Source organism: Haemaphysalis longicornis, unplaced genomic scaffold, assembly GCF_048455015.1.
Source record: "Haemaphysalis longicornis isolate Haplotype H1 unplaced genomic scaffold, Haemaphysalis longicornis Haplotype H1 scaffold_1, whole genome shotgun sequence".
Lineage (NCBI taxonomy): Eukaryota > Metazoa > Arthropoda > Arachnida > Ixodida > Ixodidae > Haemaphysalis > Haemaphysalis longicornis.
In genome coordinates, this window is record NW_027526203.1 from 189157461 (window position 1) to 189174594 (window position 17134).

General features: G+C 47.4%; 1 protein-coding gene across 3 annotated transcripts in view; it reads left to right on the plus strand.

Annotated features, from left to right (window-relative positions):
• LOC144140082 (rap guanine nucleotide exchange factor 2-like) overlaps positions 1-17134 on the plus strand; it is a 133830-nt gene that overhangs the window by 65971 nt on the left and 50725 nt on the right. For all 3 annotated transcript variants that reach the window (XM_077672274.1, XM_077672280.1, XM_077672278.1), the window contains exons 5-14: positions 2323-2513; positions 3917-4139; positions 6941-7102; positions 7898-8005; positions 8786-9101; positions 10135-10492; positions 11372-11672; positions 13624-13688; positions 15821-15986; positions 16833-17009. In XM_077672274.1, the coding sequence (XP_077528400.1) occupies positions 2323-2513; positions 3917-4139; positions 6941-7102; positions 7898-8005; positions 8786-9101; positions 10135-10492; positions 11372-11672; positions 13624-13688; positions 15821-15986; positions 16833-17009 (2067 nt within the window). The remainder of the gene's footprint in view (positions 1-2322; positions 2514-3916; positions 4140-6940; positions 7103-7897; positions 8006-8785; positions 9102-10134; positions 10493-11371; positions 11673-13623; positions 13689-15820; positions 15987-16832; positions 17010-17134) is intronic.

Here is a 17134-nt window from a genome sequence, read left to right on the forward strand (position 1 = left end):
CAGCTGGAACCCACACAGTGTCCCAGTTCATAATCCAGAACACTTTTAAATGGCCAGAAAATTTTCTGAGCTACTTCTAGTATTTTTTTCTTTTCAGCTGCCACTTTTATTGATAAGCATTGTAAAATGTTCTATTGTAGATTTGTGTTTTCATGGAAAGGAAAATAGGTGCTTTGCAATTTGCTATAGGTTGTTTGGAAAGCAGCTTGGTCTATCATTCAGTGATGCATTAACTGCAGATTCCTGTCTGTGTAGTTGCCAGCCTTCTCAATGCTGGATGGCTCATGTGGGAAGAAAGGTATCACAAGAGCGCTGCTCACTTTCGACTTTTCTGTTATCATAGCTGTGGCTAGAAAAACCACCTGTCCTTCTTCCCCTGTTCGGCAAGCTTTGTTGCTTTCATTTGTGAACGTGATGACCTGGCAAGCTATGATGGCACAATGGTAGTGATATGAAGCTGTTACATTATCCTTTTGTTGCCCTTTAATGTGTTAGCTAATATTGAAGGGTTGCAACAGGAATTTCGTAGGCTCAATGCCCCATAAAATTGTGAGTGTGGATTAACTTGTGAGGCTGAGGAACTTGGAAGGACAGTTTTATTGCAGAATTTTAAATGGGCACAGAGGCTGCTGCTAATATCTTTTTTGTCTCGCTAACCGCAGTCCATGCAAAAGAATTAGTTTGATCGCTCATTGACACTTATTACAATGTGCACGCGAGACCAACAGGTGTTCTAGCAACTCGTGCAACCATTGGGGCACCATCAAGAGTATCTAGAAATGTGTGCTTACATTGAAAGAAAAGTAAACGACAGCCTCGGGAAGGCTTTCCTCAAGTCTTGTCAAAATTTTCTAGGCCATGCCGAAAGTGCACAGACCGCAAAAAACTTAATGTACAAGCTTACGTCCTGAGCAACGCTTAAACTTTTTTGCCAGAAAGCTAGAAAAAAATCTTTCATTCTTACTGTCATACAATAATTTTGTCACATTTAAAGGCTGAGCTTATTCTTTGAATTTTTTGTAATCCAGAGGGCTTAGGGTTGGCCTAGAAACTTTTGACAAAAACTGTACTTTACTTCTGTGATGTCCCATATAACAAGATTTTCCATTCAGTGCATCACTACTACACTTGTTACACAGGGTAGCCTTTATACTTTTGTGCATAAGCAAGTTGAGAAGGCGCACATGTAGGATAGTTAGCTTGTGATGATGACAATGACGACGTTGATCATCATAACAATTATGATGGTGAGGATAGCAACAACAACAATAACAATTAAAAGTAATAATAATAATAATAATAATAATAATAATAATAATAATAATAATAATAATAATAATAATAATAATAATAATGTGATCTTGCATCATATGATTCCATTCTTGGCCCCTGATGTTTTGTATCTCAGCTAGGTTGTGCTCTACACGAGTTTGCTCCCCAACCCATAATGAACATTTCCTATCCCTAAGCATTATGATCATCCTTCTTTTCATGACTCTTAGAGCTGACCTAAGTTTTCTTTCAATATGCTTAATAAGAGCCTAGATTATACCCCGCTTAGCATAAATGTCATATAATCTGCTCTGCACACAGGTGCCATAAAAAGTCGCATATGTGTTAGTACTCGCACAATTTACCACTCAATATATAGTGTTCACATCTCCGTAAAGTAGTTAACGCGTAATTATAACTCGAATTCGACAAGTAAAAACAGGTTTTAAATTGTTATGCCGTGTGCCATAGCACCAAAGGTCATGATTCACTCAATTACTGTTTCCATTTCTGGGATCACATTTCCCAGTCTTAAACGGCACCTGTGTAAACAGCGCAAAAAAAATTGTGTGCTACATAGTAGCTACATTCCAGCGCTGTATTGAGGCAGCTAGTGCACGGAATTACTTTAGCGGTTCTTATTTCCTTTTGCTTCAGTGCTGGGACTTCCGTGCTTGTTGCGTTCAAGTGAGCTCTGATCAACACTAAGATTGCAGGCCGTTAGCACCATGCAGGCCTGCAACCCGTGTGTGAATACGAAGCCATAAAAACTAGAGGGAAGACAAGGTAAAGAAATTATGGCTTAGGCATAATGGGTGCAGCTGGGAAGTTGCCCTATGAAGTGAGATCTGTGGTTAGTAACAAATTAGAAGTGAGCTCCCTTCACCTTGGAAGTTCTCCACAGCTGTAAAATGAAATTGAGAAATAATTTACGCGAACAAGTCTCGGAATTGTTTCTACCCAACCGTCTAGCATCTGCCTATCCCTCTTATGAGTAACCCCCCAAATTATTTGTTATTTTTTTTCTTTCTCATCTCGTTTGAATGACAGGCGTTTGCCAACATGACGCTGTCAGTGCGACGGGAGCTCTGTGCTGTCATGGTGTTTGCCGTGGTGGAGAAGGCGGGAACAGTTGTCATGAATGATGGCGAGGAGCTGGACTCCTGGTCGGTCATTGTCAACGGCCAGGTCGAGGTGGAGATGCCCGATGGAACCTCTCACTCCCTGGCCATGGGAGACAGGTCAGCATCCGCTCCTCGCTGCTCTTTGGCTTGTCGTTGGCTGTATGCATTGGCATAATCTTGTCAGCATGTTCAGTCGGCATGTTTTTCAGCCTCAGTTTTCTCTATCAAAATATAGTGGATGTGCACGATAATTCTGCGCCACTATCCGTTCGCGTAAACACTGAATGAATAGCAAGTTATGAAGGATGAGCCCTTGAATACTATGTTAGGTCAACTTGGCATAATACCAGTTGTCAGCTTAATATATGTTCAGAACCATTTTTTTGTTTTGGAGTTAGGGGCAGTTTTTATTTGTGTTCTGTATGTGGGTGGACTTGTTCCTAAATTTTTCTGACTGGTCACATGCCTAATCTGCTAGTGTGACAGTAGATTCATGCATCCGTGTCAGTGTCCATAGTTTTGTATGTGTGTAGCAAACCTGCTGTGCAAAGCATGTCTTAGACTCCCATTTGGGCAGTGAACACAAACAGGCATGCATCGAATGTTGTTCTCAATATTGTTGTATGGTTACCTGGTGCTATAGACAATCTCCTCCTTAAGGCATGTTCCTTCCACGCTTTAGCAATATCGTCTTGCAATCCCCCTGTTGTGGTATGTGTCATGTGGTGGAGAGCCCTATAGCCCAATGGCAACAGTGTTAAAGCAAGAGCCCCTGCGCTTGTAGATTTGTATCGGTCTGCCATTTTCTGGAGGAGCCACATTCCGAGCACCCACGCTACCTGGTCTCCTTAATCAGGTGCTCTTCCAAATAGATAGGTTTCACCCACCTCTCATCAATCTCCAGCTTATGTCTGCGTCCATCAGGATGCAACAATATTATTATAAGCAGAGGACTAGCTTCTATACTGTCATGGAGCTGAAAAAAATGAGTCGAGTCGAACGCGTAGCCGCAGTTTCAACAGAATTCTTGGATCTCCATCTAGGCTAGTAATAAGGCACGTTTTTGTATGGCTGCAGGAGGGAGCCTTATTGTGTGCTTGCTTTCTTCTGGATAAATGCGTGTTCTTGATTTGTTTTGAATGCGCAAGTTGTCTCGGGGATTACGGTGCAGGTTTCGGCAAGCAAAGCATTGTGAATAGCGCCACAGCACGGCATTGGATTGAAATCACCCTGTTGAAACAGACAGGGAACAAACGCACAAGCAGCTGCTGTTCCGTTTCGCTGCAAATCTCTGGCTCCAGTCTCTGGCATACAGTGGAAAATGCTGATTTTGAATTTGCACCACTCCTGGAGAAACTGGTGATATCCTTCCAATGGCGCAGGGTCTCGCCTAACCTTGATTTTAGGCAAAAGTGCTTTGCTGGGGCACCAACCAAAATGCTCGTCTTGGGGTGGTAAGCATGTGCTTGTGACAGTCAAGCCAGGGAAGTTTCCAAGGGGCCCTTGCTGTCTCCTTACAGTTTCGGCATCACGCCCACGATGGAGAAGATGCACCATGTGGGCACAATGCGGACGCGGGTGGACGACTGCCAGTTCGTGTGCATAGCCCAGGGCGACTACTGCCGCATTCTGCACCGTAGCGAGGAGAACACCCGCAAGCTCGAGGAGGACGGCCGCGTGGTTCTGGTCACAGAGCACCGCACGGTGGATGCAGGGAGCCGAGAGGGGCACATTGTGATCCGGGTAAGCCTGCAGCTGCTGGCGAGGGCAGCTATACTGCTTTAATTGTACAACAGTTAAAAGAATGGCGTGGAAGAGGGGGGGATGCTAGAAGTCATGTTGAAACAGGAGGGTTGTTTGGGTTTGGACACACCGAGACTAATGATGCGTTTCTTTTGGATGGGGGGGGGGGGGTAGAAAATAGTGGAGATAACGCACTGAAAACGTGTACACAGATCGTAGAGCCAGATCCTCCTGTTTCACGGATCAAAATGAGCCAAATCCATTAGCCCAATGGGAGTTTGATTTTGGCTTGTGTGTTCAGACTCTTTCGTGGATGTTTTTGGAAGTTTTTGTTTGACTTTTTAGAGCTGGCTTATTATGAATTAAGACAGTAATTATGAGATCGGTGAAAGATCTGTCCCCAGATGTCAACGAGAAGTGAACGGAAGAAGTGAACGAAATGATACTGAGACATGTGAAACAATGATTTCATGTCATCTCATCCGTTCCTACGAAATAACTCTGGTTACATTTATCTTTTTACTCCCATATTAACCATTTTAGTACTTAACTAAGTAGCTGCCGCTTACAAGCCCTGGCAAATCCCCCCGCCCCCATCTGAGAGTACGAAACACTGCATGAAGGGGAAGAATAAGATATGAGCAGCCTTTTCGTGAAGCATTTTGGAAATTCATGGCAAAGCAATGAAGAGCTGCTAACTTCGTGAGTGCCTTCAGGCGTGCACAAAAAAAATATCCTAGAAAAATATCCTAGCAATTCGAAAAGAACTGCTAATGGTGCCAAGAGGCCTCACCTGCTCTCCATGTGTAGTTATACTGTTCTTGAAGCCCTGTTGCATGTTTTAAATGCCTTTTCCACCAAAATGCAATTAGTACATCATGCTTCAAAGTCAATTTAAATAAAGTTTTCATAAGAATACCGCATCAACTTGAGTGTATCAATTCAGTATGAGCCAAATCCATGTTTATCACCCCCAATATTTCTCATATTCACGGCATAATTTTTACTTACTTGTGGCCATTAACTTCCCCTAGCTGACATGTAAAATATATCATATTGCTGTAGCATAAATGTAGCGACTCGTCAACAGTAAGGAGTTGTTTAATTAGGAAATGGACCGAAAAACCTATGGCAGTCTAATAGCGACGCTGTCAGTTATATTTCGCCTCTCCATCTTCTTGGCGAACTGATGGTGACGAAATAGTGATGTTCTTTTGATGCGCGAGCTGAGAGGACGATCTCGACTCGCTCCGATGACCGACGACCGATGCTTCGAGCGGGTGAGGAATGAGGACTGCCTTCCTTGCTGGATATTAGGTTTATTTACATTATTTACAAAACTCCAACTTTACATCAGGTCAGAGTGACGGTTACATTGTCACTCTGACAGCAGCAGCCTGTTCGGCCGAGATCTATACTAAACTAGATCTCCTCTCGACCGACCCCCGAGAAAACCCAACACTCCGGTTTTGATAACGAAAACCCCGCCTCCAAAAAGGGGGCGTACAAGAAAGAGAGAAAAACCCTTTAAACAATTAATAGAAACCCATTGATTGGCCACAGGAACCAGCCAATCACACACGTGTCCCCACCTGCGGTCACGTGACTCAACACTCTCTCCTATGCACTCATAGTGCGTTTCCCACGCACGCTATTACACCCGACAAGCAAATACAGAACGTCTGCGGCCTAAAGTCACTGACCGCGCGGAGTGGATGCATCATTACGTTCAACAGGGCGGCCTCTGCTCAAAGGCCAAGCGGAAGGTTTCAGCGGTCTTTGTGAGGTTAACATCCCCCCGCGTCTGCCCTGCCCCCTCGTCTGCGCGCGCGTCGGGACAATGCGGGAGTCGTCGCTAATCCCCTCCCAGACTAAGGACGCCGCCGCCCGCCGTCTGTCCCCCGGGAAGAGGCACTTCAGGCCCAAGCGATCGTCTTCAAGGTGAACGACCCGTCAACGACCAGCGCTTCCGCCTACGTCGCAGATGCTCAAAAACTTACACCGCGCGCCTTTCCGATACTATGAGGCACACCGTCATTCAGCTTCTCGTCAGCTTGCCATGCCGAGTGACCCAGCCACCTCCGACGCGACAGAGGTACTCAAGCTAATCGCCCCCGTCTTTTGACACACAAAGGGACGGGCACAAAACACGCTCTCGGCGGCTCCGAACTAGGCGGCCGTGCGGCTACATGAAAGAGACACAGGATCGTAGCTACCAGCGGAGGCGACGCCAATACATGGGCCAGCGGCGGCCTTCATTAATTACATGCGGAGCCCAAACTTAACACTGTCACAGCTGAGAAAAGCCCATGAGCGAGAGAGCGTCCTTTTCTTCATCAAGCCGGGGTGTGTGCGCACACACCCGCTCTTGCACGATCAAGGGATTGACGGCACCGCCCCTCTGCGCTGCCATCGAATTACTGGAGGGTGGCAGTATAATAGCTTTGACGGCGCCGCATTTAGGTCCGATAAGAAACTTTCGCTTGTTTCTCAAATTCTCGTTAGGTGGATCTAGCTCATCTTGAAAAGAACGCCTCATATAAACTTGAAGAAGCCATGAACATGGCTTGGGGTGGTGCATAAATCATAGCCCAGTTTGAATGGCTTTTGTCTCTTCCAGTTTTCAAGGCTGTAGGTATATCCTTTTTGTGTGTAGCAGAGGACACTTGGGGCTGCTTTAAGGTGAAGAAATGTGGGTAGTGGTAGCAATGTGAGCTGTTGCTGCTTAATGATTTTTGGTCTTGGGCCCGGTCCTTTTTCTTGTGTGGTTCACATCTGAATGCCTTTGCCGTCTCTTGCAGGGAACACCTGATCGGCTGCTGGCACAGTTGTTTGAGGAGAATGCACTCGATCCGGGCTACATAGAGGATTTCCTACTCACATATCGCACGTTCATTCCAAGCTCACTGGTGGTCTGCAACAAGCTCCTGTCTTGGTTCAACGACCCCCAACTGAGGGACAAGGTGGGTGGCATGCTTGTGATGCGAGTTTGGCTAGCTTCGTCTGTCTTCTGCCACTGAAAGGGGGCCATGGTCGTTCAATGCTCTGGGACGTGTCTTTTTTCTTTTTTTTTCTTTCTTCGTTTCCTTCTTCTTCTACTTCTTCTTCTCTTCCTCCTCCTCCTCCTCCTCCTCCTCCTTGTAGTAAGACATTTCTGTTGTGCTTATGAGATCAACAGCATCAAATTTGTTTCACAGGCGGAGATCTTGGCTTGCAACTGTTAGCCAGGCTGAGAGGCCTGCACAGCTTTACAATAAAGTACTGACTTCAACCGCAATACATCTGCAAACACTTCTCGGCTGTTGCAAAGGCTCATTTCAAGGGCTCATTTGCTCTGTTGTGCATGTAGTGTGGGCAGTCAATGACGTATGGAGGTTTGATTGCTGTGCTTTATGTTTGAACATAAAGCACAGCAATAAAACCTGCACAAGTCATTGACTGCTGGTGTTACGTTTGAACAGCCTGACAGTTTCTCTTGACCTGTGTGTTACACCCATGTGTTTGAGATTTCGGCGCACGTTAAAGATCCCCAGGTGGTCAAAATTAATCCGGAGCCCTCCACTATGGTGTGCCTCATCGCCTGCGTTGCGTCAGTGCGTTAAACCCCACAATCAATCAAATCAATCTTGACCTGTGCGTTCATGAAGACTCACCACTATGACTGATTCAAGAGCGCCTAAAAAACGTGTTGTTTTGTGAATACAGCATTAAATTTCAGCTCCTTATTTTCCCTGCCACCTCTCATCTGTCCCTCGCAGGTGACAAGGGTTGTGCTTCTTTGGGTGAACAACCACTTCACCGATTTTGAGACTGATCCGGAAATGATGGAGTTTTTGGAGCAGTTTGAACAATGTCTTGAAGCAAATGTAAGTGTTTATTCCATTTGTTGTTCAGCGGTGATTTCTGTCCTGTAGCATCTTATCTACATGCATTGTAATACATGAAGCATGTGCTCCTGCTACTAAACCTCCCACCTATGAAGTTAATTTTGGGATGCTAATTTTACTTCTCTGGCATAATTTAACTGGAACATAGTTCATTGTAAAATATGTGGCTACAAGCTAAATTATTTGGAGTTATTGGAAAACTGTACAGTCACCACCAAAGCAGGCACAGACAGGACCAACCACTTTATGGAATTTTTAGTAAAAAATTTAATCTGTGTCTCTTTTAAAAAAAAAATTGCACATGTCTTGCAAAAAGCTAACCATTGACATTCGGTGAAACATTAGCAACATAAGAAAAATAACCATAAAGTTGTGTCACATTCAGCGGTGACGGTGCATCAATGGACATGTGCACATGAGTTTCCCTTGCTTTACCTTAATAGTGATGTCTAGCATTTATCGTAAAGCATTTATAACATAGCATTTCGTATGCAGCAGCAGCCTGATGTTTTGTGAGCTTCTCTTGCCTGGTAGTTTGTTGCAGGCCAAATGCTGGGCATTTTTGGCACTTGTGCTGCCTACTTTTTGCCATCAGCATAGGTGGACAGCCACACAGTGCTAACCAAACCTGAAATACGCTCAAGTTTTACTTGTTGCATGTAATGCAGCCATGCATCAGATCATAGTTGTCGCATGCCGTAAAGTTGCCTTTCACATCTGTCTCACCTCATGGCTCTTCTTTGCTTGGTTCACTTGCAGAAAATGCACGCACAGCTGCGCCTTCTGAACATAGCATGTGCTACCAAGGCCCGCACGCGGGTGGTCACCTTGGCGAGGTCATCTCGAGACGACGACCTTCCTTTCAAGACCCTCGGGGGCTACGAGACGGGCAATGCCATCTTTGTTGCCCAAGTGGACAGGACCAACTCGAAATCGGAGGATGGCTGGCTCAAGCGGGGCGACGAGATCCTGGAAGTGAACGGCCAGAGCTTTGCCACCATGTCGCATGCCCAGGCATTGGACGTCCTCAGGAAGGCTACCCACCTCTGCATCACTGTCCGCTCAAACCTTCTAGGTCAGCGATGCCTTCTTGCTTTCCTCGCAGTGCCTCGTATTTTTTGAAAGAAACCGATGGCTTTGCTAATCCTGACCGTAAGCATTGCATGGGCAGGGCCACCCAGGAATTGTTTTGTGAGCAGAACTTGGCAGCATGTGCCTTTACTTTGCTCATCTGGCAACCGTTCACTTGCGTATGTTTTGTATGCCAGTGACATGGCACATAGAATTCGAACGCTCAAGTCAGGAATGAAAGCACTAGTGCTACACCTGTACTATAAGGTGGCTCCTAGTGTGGGGCTACTGATAAATTTGGGCCACTGGGGCATTTCTGGCTTGTGCGAAAATCTCGTACTGACAGGAGTTTTTTTTTTTTTCCCCTCTTTTTGCTGTGCATCCTGGAATCTATCCCACAATCTCACCAGTCACTATGCCACCGTGATGGTTAATCATGTGAATTATGTTTATGTAAGTTAGGATCAGATCACAATTAAGAGAAAAAGAAAGGTAATTTCTGTGAGTGGTGGCGTCTTGATGAGGTCTTTTCTTTCTCCTGCTATAGTACTGTGGACTGTAGTGCTTACTTGGGTTGGCAGGACAAAAGTTAACAACATTAAGAACAAACCAAAGGCACTCCCAATGAATCCGCATTCAAACAACCGCATGCAGAGGCTGTAGAACAGACGGATGCTATTTCAGTCTTCAGTGGAAATTAGGTGAGGGAACAAATCCTGGAAACTAAAAAACCCTGCATCTTTCTTCTGTGGCATGCACGAGTTCTCAGGCCCACACATGTGCACCCATTTCTCATAAAGTGGTCCAGCCCTAAGGCATGAGGAGTGTGGGCAGGTGGTTGGTGGAAGGGAGTAACGTGGGTGCTCTGTGGCCTCCAGCCCTCCGCACCTACTGTGGGTGCGTAGCCATGTGTTCAGGCATGCTGTCACGCCTAGTGCTGCTTTGGAGGGGGTGAAGAGTGTTGCTGCCAGCACTTGTCTTTTGGCGTTTCTCTCTCTTCTCACTTGTTTACTCCAAAATGGATGCAACGTGTGCAGAGTTCAAGGAGATGCTGAACAACCCGGAGAAGGCCATGCGTCCTCGTGGCCGCAAAAGCTCCGAGATTCTGCGGCTGCAGCCAGACCCGCGGCTTCGGCTGTCGTCGCACCTCGAGTGGAGCGACGTGGTGGGGCTGCCCCTGGGCGTTGGGGGCCTCCCTCTTGGAGTCGGCTGGGGCGGCAGTCCGCACCCATCGGGGTCGCCCGCCCCCTCGGCAGTGTCGTCTTCAGGCTCGTGCGCGGGCAACGGCGATGTGGCCTGCAAGGAGGACAAGAAGGGCTTCATGACGCTCGGGCACAGGGCCAAGCTCAAGAAGGCGCTGGCTAAGATGAACTTCATCCCCAAAACCCTGAATGCGTGAGTCCACTCTCGGCGTGGCACTCAGCTTGCCCCCACTGCACTCCTCGGTGCTTTGAAGAAAGCTCCAAGCAGGGCCCTTGTGGTAACGCAACAGCTTGTTGCTTAATACGGTGTAATATGCTTGATGTTTGTGTGATGAGACGTGGAATTTACATTGCATTGCATGTTCTGCATGCCCCCCAAAAAAGACGGTTTAGTGCACCAGTGTTTCAAACGGGGTGTAGGACATGCTGTAGTGGAAGCTTATATAGACTAGTTTAGACCACTTGAATTCAGTAACGGCTCCCAGTGTCATGCATACAGTTTTCCTTTGAACTGATCTTGCTGATCTTTGAACTGATCTTGCTTTGAACTGATCTTGCATCAGTATGTATGTGCATTTTGCAGAGAAAGGTGGAGGTGTGGGTCAGTTCGTATTCGTGTGGGCTTCCACAATGAAGTTTGCTGGCAGATAGTGCGATGACTGTTCACTTCTCTTTGTCTTCACTCTTCTTTCCTCTTGAAGGTCTTAATTGCAGTAGCTTGTAATAGTGGTCTTTCTTGGGTGATGCCTTTTATTAATCAGCATAGGCAATGGCGGTTCAACTTCAGCCTGGGCCAATGCTGAGCAGGCTACTAAATGTCACTCTGGGAAGATGAAGCTGAGGAGTGGCGCATTGCATTCAGAGGACATACCTGGTCCCCTCATTTTTCTTCTGCATGGGTCAAAACTGTACAAAACTTCATTTGTGCGCAAGTACTTTCTGCCCGCTGAAGAAGCCCCAGGCGCAAATTCATCATAATACTGTTCTACATTTCGTGGCATCCAAGCCCGGCACTGAATTTTCTTTATGTGACTGGATGTCATTTCTGACGCGTTCTCCTGCCTGCCTGCAGGGAGTCCCAACTGAACAGCTCTGATGACAGCCTGTACTCGACACACAGCGGGTCGAGTGTGGGCTCCGGTTGCGGCAACAACCACCGGGTTGGCCGGAGCGGGTCTTCTCCCGCCCACGCCATTGCACCGGGTGGCAGTGGGGGTGGCCAGCTGTACCACAGCCACAGCAACCCGGACCTGAGTTCGCTCATCGTGACCCCGCACTGTGAGGGGGCCGATGTGCCCGGTCGTGATTTCCCCGAGCACGTGCTCAAGGTGTACAAGGCGGACCAGACCTGCAAGTACCTGCTTATCCACAGGGTGAGCCATTTTTCTGCCTTGCAGCTTTGGCTGTTAGTGGCAGACTTGGGCAAGACCACCCTGTGCATGCACAAAACTAGACAGTGGTGCAAGCATGACTTGCACTTGCTATTATATTGCGTACATTAATCCTTTGAGGGTCAAATTTTTTCACCAAATGCGACCCCCCAGAGTCGATTTTTATTATTGTTGATTTAAATTCCTCAGGCAAATCTATTTTGGAAAAAAATTGCCACAATTTTTTTAGGGTGACCTTAAAGTTAGAAAAAATCATTTGTGTTGTTACATACGTGTGGTCTATTCATGAGTAACACAAGAAAAATAGTTAAAAAAAAAAACCATCAGTTTCGCTGGTGCAAGAAGCAGGAAGTGCCCGGAGGACGAAACCGAAACTAGCCACTGTGCGCCCGCACGTGACCGGATGCGCAAGCAATAGCTGGCACACTGCTGTAGTAAAGCATAAAAAAAGAAAAAAAGAGCCATCAACGCAAGAAAAAAATTTTACATATTTTCATAGTGTGGCAAGCAGCACATGCAAGGCACAAGAAAAGGCGTGCTTTTTAAACATGCGTACATGTGCATCATTGACCATTTTGAAAGTATTTGCAGGGTCATACATGTACGTCATTGACCCAAAAAAGGTTAATGATACATGTTTGGAACTCACCCTATTAGGTCATTCGATGGTTTAATGATGTTGTAGCACCTATGCATTGGAGGTAAGAAAAAGAAACAGCATTTCTCAGCCGTAAGCATGGGGCAGCTGTGAAAAGTTTGTACCCTTAGAGGAAGAGGAGGAATTCAAGAAAAGAGGTCCACCTGAGATGGAGAATGTCTTTGCAGTCCCATTTTTAGACAGAGGGATATGGGATTGAAGAGAGAGTGAAGACAAGATCCCTCTTGGTGTGCTGGACAACTGGAGATAAAGCATTCTTGCTATCAACAGGAAAAAAACTTGCGATCGCATGTTCCAGCTGGCACTAAACTGTCCTCCATTTTTAGATGCGAAGCATCTCGTGCTTGGGGCTGTGTCCCTCCCTCCCTCGTTGTCGTTGTTAGCCGTCCGCATTCTACTGCGCATGCGCGTCTCTTCAGCCCCGCCAGCGTTTGGGCTGATGTCAGCGCAGTCCACTATAAAAAGAAATAGTTGGGCAGCGCCCGGTTTCGATCCCACGACTCTCTGGCCGCAACGGGAGGTACGTGGCGCTCTTCCCACTGCGCTACAAACCGAGACGGGAGCATGTGCTACGAATGTGCCTTATGTCCTTCACTCATTCAAACTACGTGAAGAAGCTACTGATACAGCGAAGGCACGCGAAGCCGAACGTCAACGGAAACGACGAACTGAAATCTAATGGGAACTTCAGTCGACCCCATGGCTGCTTCGCATGCTACTCAGGGTTTTCCTACGAAAAGATGGTGTAATTTTTTTTTCTTTCTTCCACTCAAGTCATTTTGAACTCGGTGTTAGCCAGTTTTAATTGGAACTAGACAGAAAGGGGACAGCACATTGTTTAGTAGGAGCTACACAATGGGCACTGTTTCTCATTTTGATATTTTTTCTTTGTTCGCCTGCTCTGCATCATCCTTTAGTAAACCAAACTGATTTTTTTAAATGATGAAACTTCTTTACAAGCTCTCTAACTGACCTAGAAAAAACAAGGGACAAAGTGCACTGGTTATGTTGATTGGTGCAAACCATGCTTTTTTCTCTGATGGTAGTGGATTTTGTATGGTATACAGTACAGTGCATCTGTGATGGTGGACCTTCTTCTGAAGTGACAGGATGGCAGATGCTGCTGCACCAAACTTGACATAATTGGTTTTGCGTGTTAACTTTATAAGTCCAGGAATGGTGCACTGTGTGCACGCAGAGTTGATTGTTGCATCGATCTTGAGTCGAATAACTTGACCTGCTTCTTTTTCCCCTTCTCTCTTTCTTACCTTGCAGGAAACTACTGCTCGTGAAGTAGTGATGCTGGCACTCCGAGAGTTTGGCATCACAGACTCTAGCAGGTGAGTGAGTGAGTGAGTGAGTGAGTGAGGGAGTGAGGGAGTGAGTGAGTGAGTGAGTGAGTGAGTGAGTGAGTGAGTGAGTGAGTGAGTGAGTGAGTGAGAGAGAGAGAGAGACGAAGTGGCCTGGAGGCCTCGGGAGGTGACTAGCACCTGGTCCAAAACCTCTGAGCTCCGCATGGCCTGGCTCCCAGGCCTGGGGGGTGGGGAGGGGTGGGTAGGGGTTCTTGGGGCACTGGCAGAGGGAATGGAAGTGCGTGTCCAGTGCACCACAGTGCGGGCAGCGAGGTGAGGGAAACAAGTGGGGGTGGGAGTGCTGTAGGATCATGCGGTGAGGGAACGCGTGCGCTTGGATGATGCGCCACATGCGGGCCTCCTCTGGTGATAGGGAGCTGTGGGGGGGTGGGAGGGTTTGACGGTTCAGTCTGTGGTGCAGTGTAATGTCGGTGTATGTGTACAGGGGGATGGGGATGCTGTGGTTAGGAGCAAAAGAAGCAGGAGCCCGGGTAATGAGTTCTCGAGCATGTGAATGTACCGCCTCATTGCCTCCTGAGCCAGTGTGGGCCGGAGTTTTGTGTTTGGGCTACGTATTGTTTTATGTAAGTGAGTGCTTTGTGAGGGGAGTGAGTGGAGGTGATGTGGAGCCCTAGAATACGGAGATGGGTGGTTTGGGGGATAGGTGTGTTGTGTGCAAATAAGCAGATTTTAGGTGGGGGGGCAGTTTTGTGTGGTGGAAGGACGAGTAGGGCTGACTTGGTGGGAGAGCAGTTGAGCGTGAGGGGTTGGATGCATTGGAGTGTAATAGTGAGACCTGCCCGTAAGGTTCCCTCGATGTGTGCGTCGCTGCCTGAAGGAACCCAGAGAGTTTTGTCGTCTGCATAGAGAGTGCTGCGGAGGTGTGGGATAGTGTGGAGGGCTGTAGCTAGGGGGATAAGGGCTATGTTAAAAAGAAGAGGTGATAGGACAGCCCCTTGGGGTGTGCCGCGGGCTGGCATAGGGAAAGGGGGGGACTGTAGGGTGCCTAGGCGTATCGTTGCCGTACGGGGGGGAGAGAAAGTTCCGGATATCGGCGTAGGTGTTGGGGCTGAGGCCGAGTGAAGTGAGTTGACGTAATATGGCGGTGTGGGAGATGTTATCAAATGCTTTGTGCAGGTCTAAAGAGAGAATGGCCGCATTGTCACGTGTAGGGCGGTGATGTAGAATGTCGTGGTGGACCTGTATAAGAGCATCCTGGGTTGAAAGATGCAGTCTAAATCCTTGCATATTTGGGGGGAAAATGTTGTTGTATTCAAGGTAGTGGGTGATTCGGGCGTGTATAACATGTTCCAATAATTTGCCGAGACAAGAAATCAGAGAGATTGGACGGAGGTGCAGTATGCCCAGAAGTTTATTAGGTTTGGGGATAAGTGTTATATCGGAGTGGGTCCAGCTACTAAGGAGAGTGTGGTTGTGCCAGTGTGTGTTGAGTACGGTAGTGAGGCGGTCAATGGTGAGGTCGTCAAGATGTCGGAGGAGTGTATTTGTGATCCCGTCTGCTCCGGGAGCAGTATGGCGACGGAGTGTGAGTAACGTGGCTTTCACTTCTTCGAAAGTGATGGAGGCATCGAGTTCGTCATTGGTTGGGCCAGTGTATTCAGGCTGCTCAGGTACGAGAGCAGCTTTAGTGAGAAGCTGACTCCTTGAGCAGGGGCAGCAAGCTAATTTAAAATCACATATTTGTTGGTTCAGTGCTCATTTTGAAGCAGCCAAGCGGATTCTTGGCATTTTGCTCATCTAGCAACAATGATAGCAGGTTGCTCCAACTTTCAAACTCTCGGTGGTGTGCATATTGGATATCAACATGGATTGTAGTCGGGCCAGTTGGTACATATCAGAGTGATGAAAAGCGCGGAAAACAGCACGACAAGAGATCACACACACACAGCGCTCTGATATTAAACATATTATGAGTCGTTGGAAGGGAGGCAATGGGGTAGGCTGCGATCATTGCTGCCACCTCTTTTACAGTGGCTTAGTTTTGTCATGACATCTGCCATTGGAAGTCTTGGTGCTCCGCAAGGAGAGCATCGAGGTTTGGTGGCGCGCACCTTTATTTACTTGTGGCCACCCCCCCCCCCCGTGTGTTTGTGCTGCAGCCTGTACTCGCTGTGCGAGGTGTCTGTCGGAGAGGGTGGTCTCATCAAGCAGCGTCGCCTGCCTGAGCAGATGCAGAACCTGGCCGAAAAGATTGGCCTCAGCAGCCGCTACTACCTGCGCAACAACGCCTCCACGGATCCCCTCGTACCTGATGACATGGCTGCGGTGAGCTGGAGAGCCGAGGAGTTTCTTTGTGCTTTTTGAAAGGTCGTGCATAAGTGCGGCATTTCTTTCTTTAGCGCTCTGCGCTTTCAGTGTCTACATTCTCAAACCCACTTACAGTAGTGCTGGGAAACCAAGGAAATGTCCATTGCTACAACCAAGCAGGTTATGGGTCTTACAAGCCAAAGCTACACTAGAGCTGATGAGGCTGCCGTATTGGTGGGCTCCGGATTTATTTTGACCACCTAAGGATCTTTAACGTGCTCCGAAATCTTGACACACAGACGTTTTTGCTTTTTGCCTCCATCAGAAAAACAGCCACCGTGGCTGGGATCGAACCCGCGTACTTGAGACTCAGCAGCACAATGCTTTACCCACTGAGCCACTGTGGCAGGTGTTATAACCAATCATTGCCATAACCAGATGTCTAAAAGTAAAAGCTTTGAAGCATTTCATGGCAAGCTAGGAAGAGGGGATGGGGGGGGGAGGTTACGTTACCCACTGCTTCAAAGTGAGAAACCTGTAGTCTGTTAATTTTGTGTGCTTCCTGCCAAGACAAGGCTTTTTGAAGCAGTGCATTTGATTTGAGAGAATGCAGGGAATTCCATGTAAGAAAGTTTTTATGGGGTGGGGGGATGTGAAGCATAGAGGCACGGTTCACGTTGAGAACATGTAATTTTTCTACTTTTGCTGCATAATTCTGAGTTAGCGTTCTATTTTTAAGTCATACCGAATGTACGGGTGGAGGAACCCTTTGGGAATGTGTTGAGTAGGAATTTAAAGTTACCAAAACTTTGTCTTGAAAGGTCTGTCAACTTTTGATGGTGCCGCGCGTGTGTGTGTTCACAGGAGCTCCTACGTGAGAGCCAGGTGAGCTTCCTGCAGCTGAACAGCGTGGAGGTTGCGACACAGCTGACCTTGGAGGACTTCAGCATCTTTCGCCAGATTGAGCCCACTGAATACATTGACGACCTCTTCGAGGTGAAGTCGGCCTACGGGGCTCCCATGCTGGCCATGTTCGCTGAGGTTGGTCTCCTCTTCTCATCACTAGCTGCTTTGGCTTGCTCGCTTGCTTTAATTGCTTCGCGTTGACATTAGTTGACCTACGACCCGTGGAGACCTATACGTTCCTCCCTGGCGGTGTTATTACT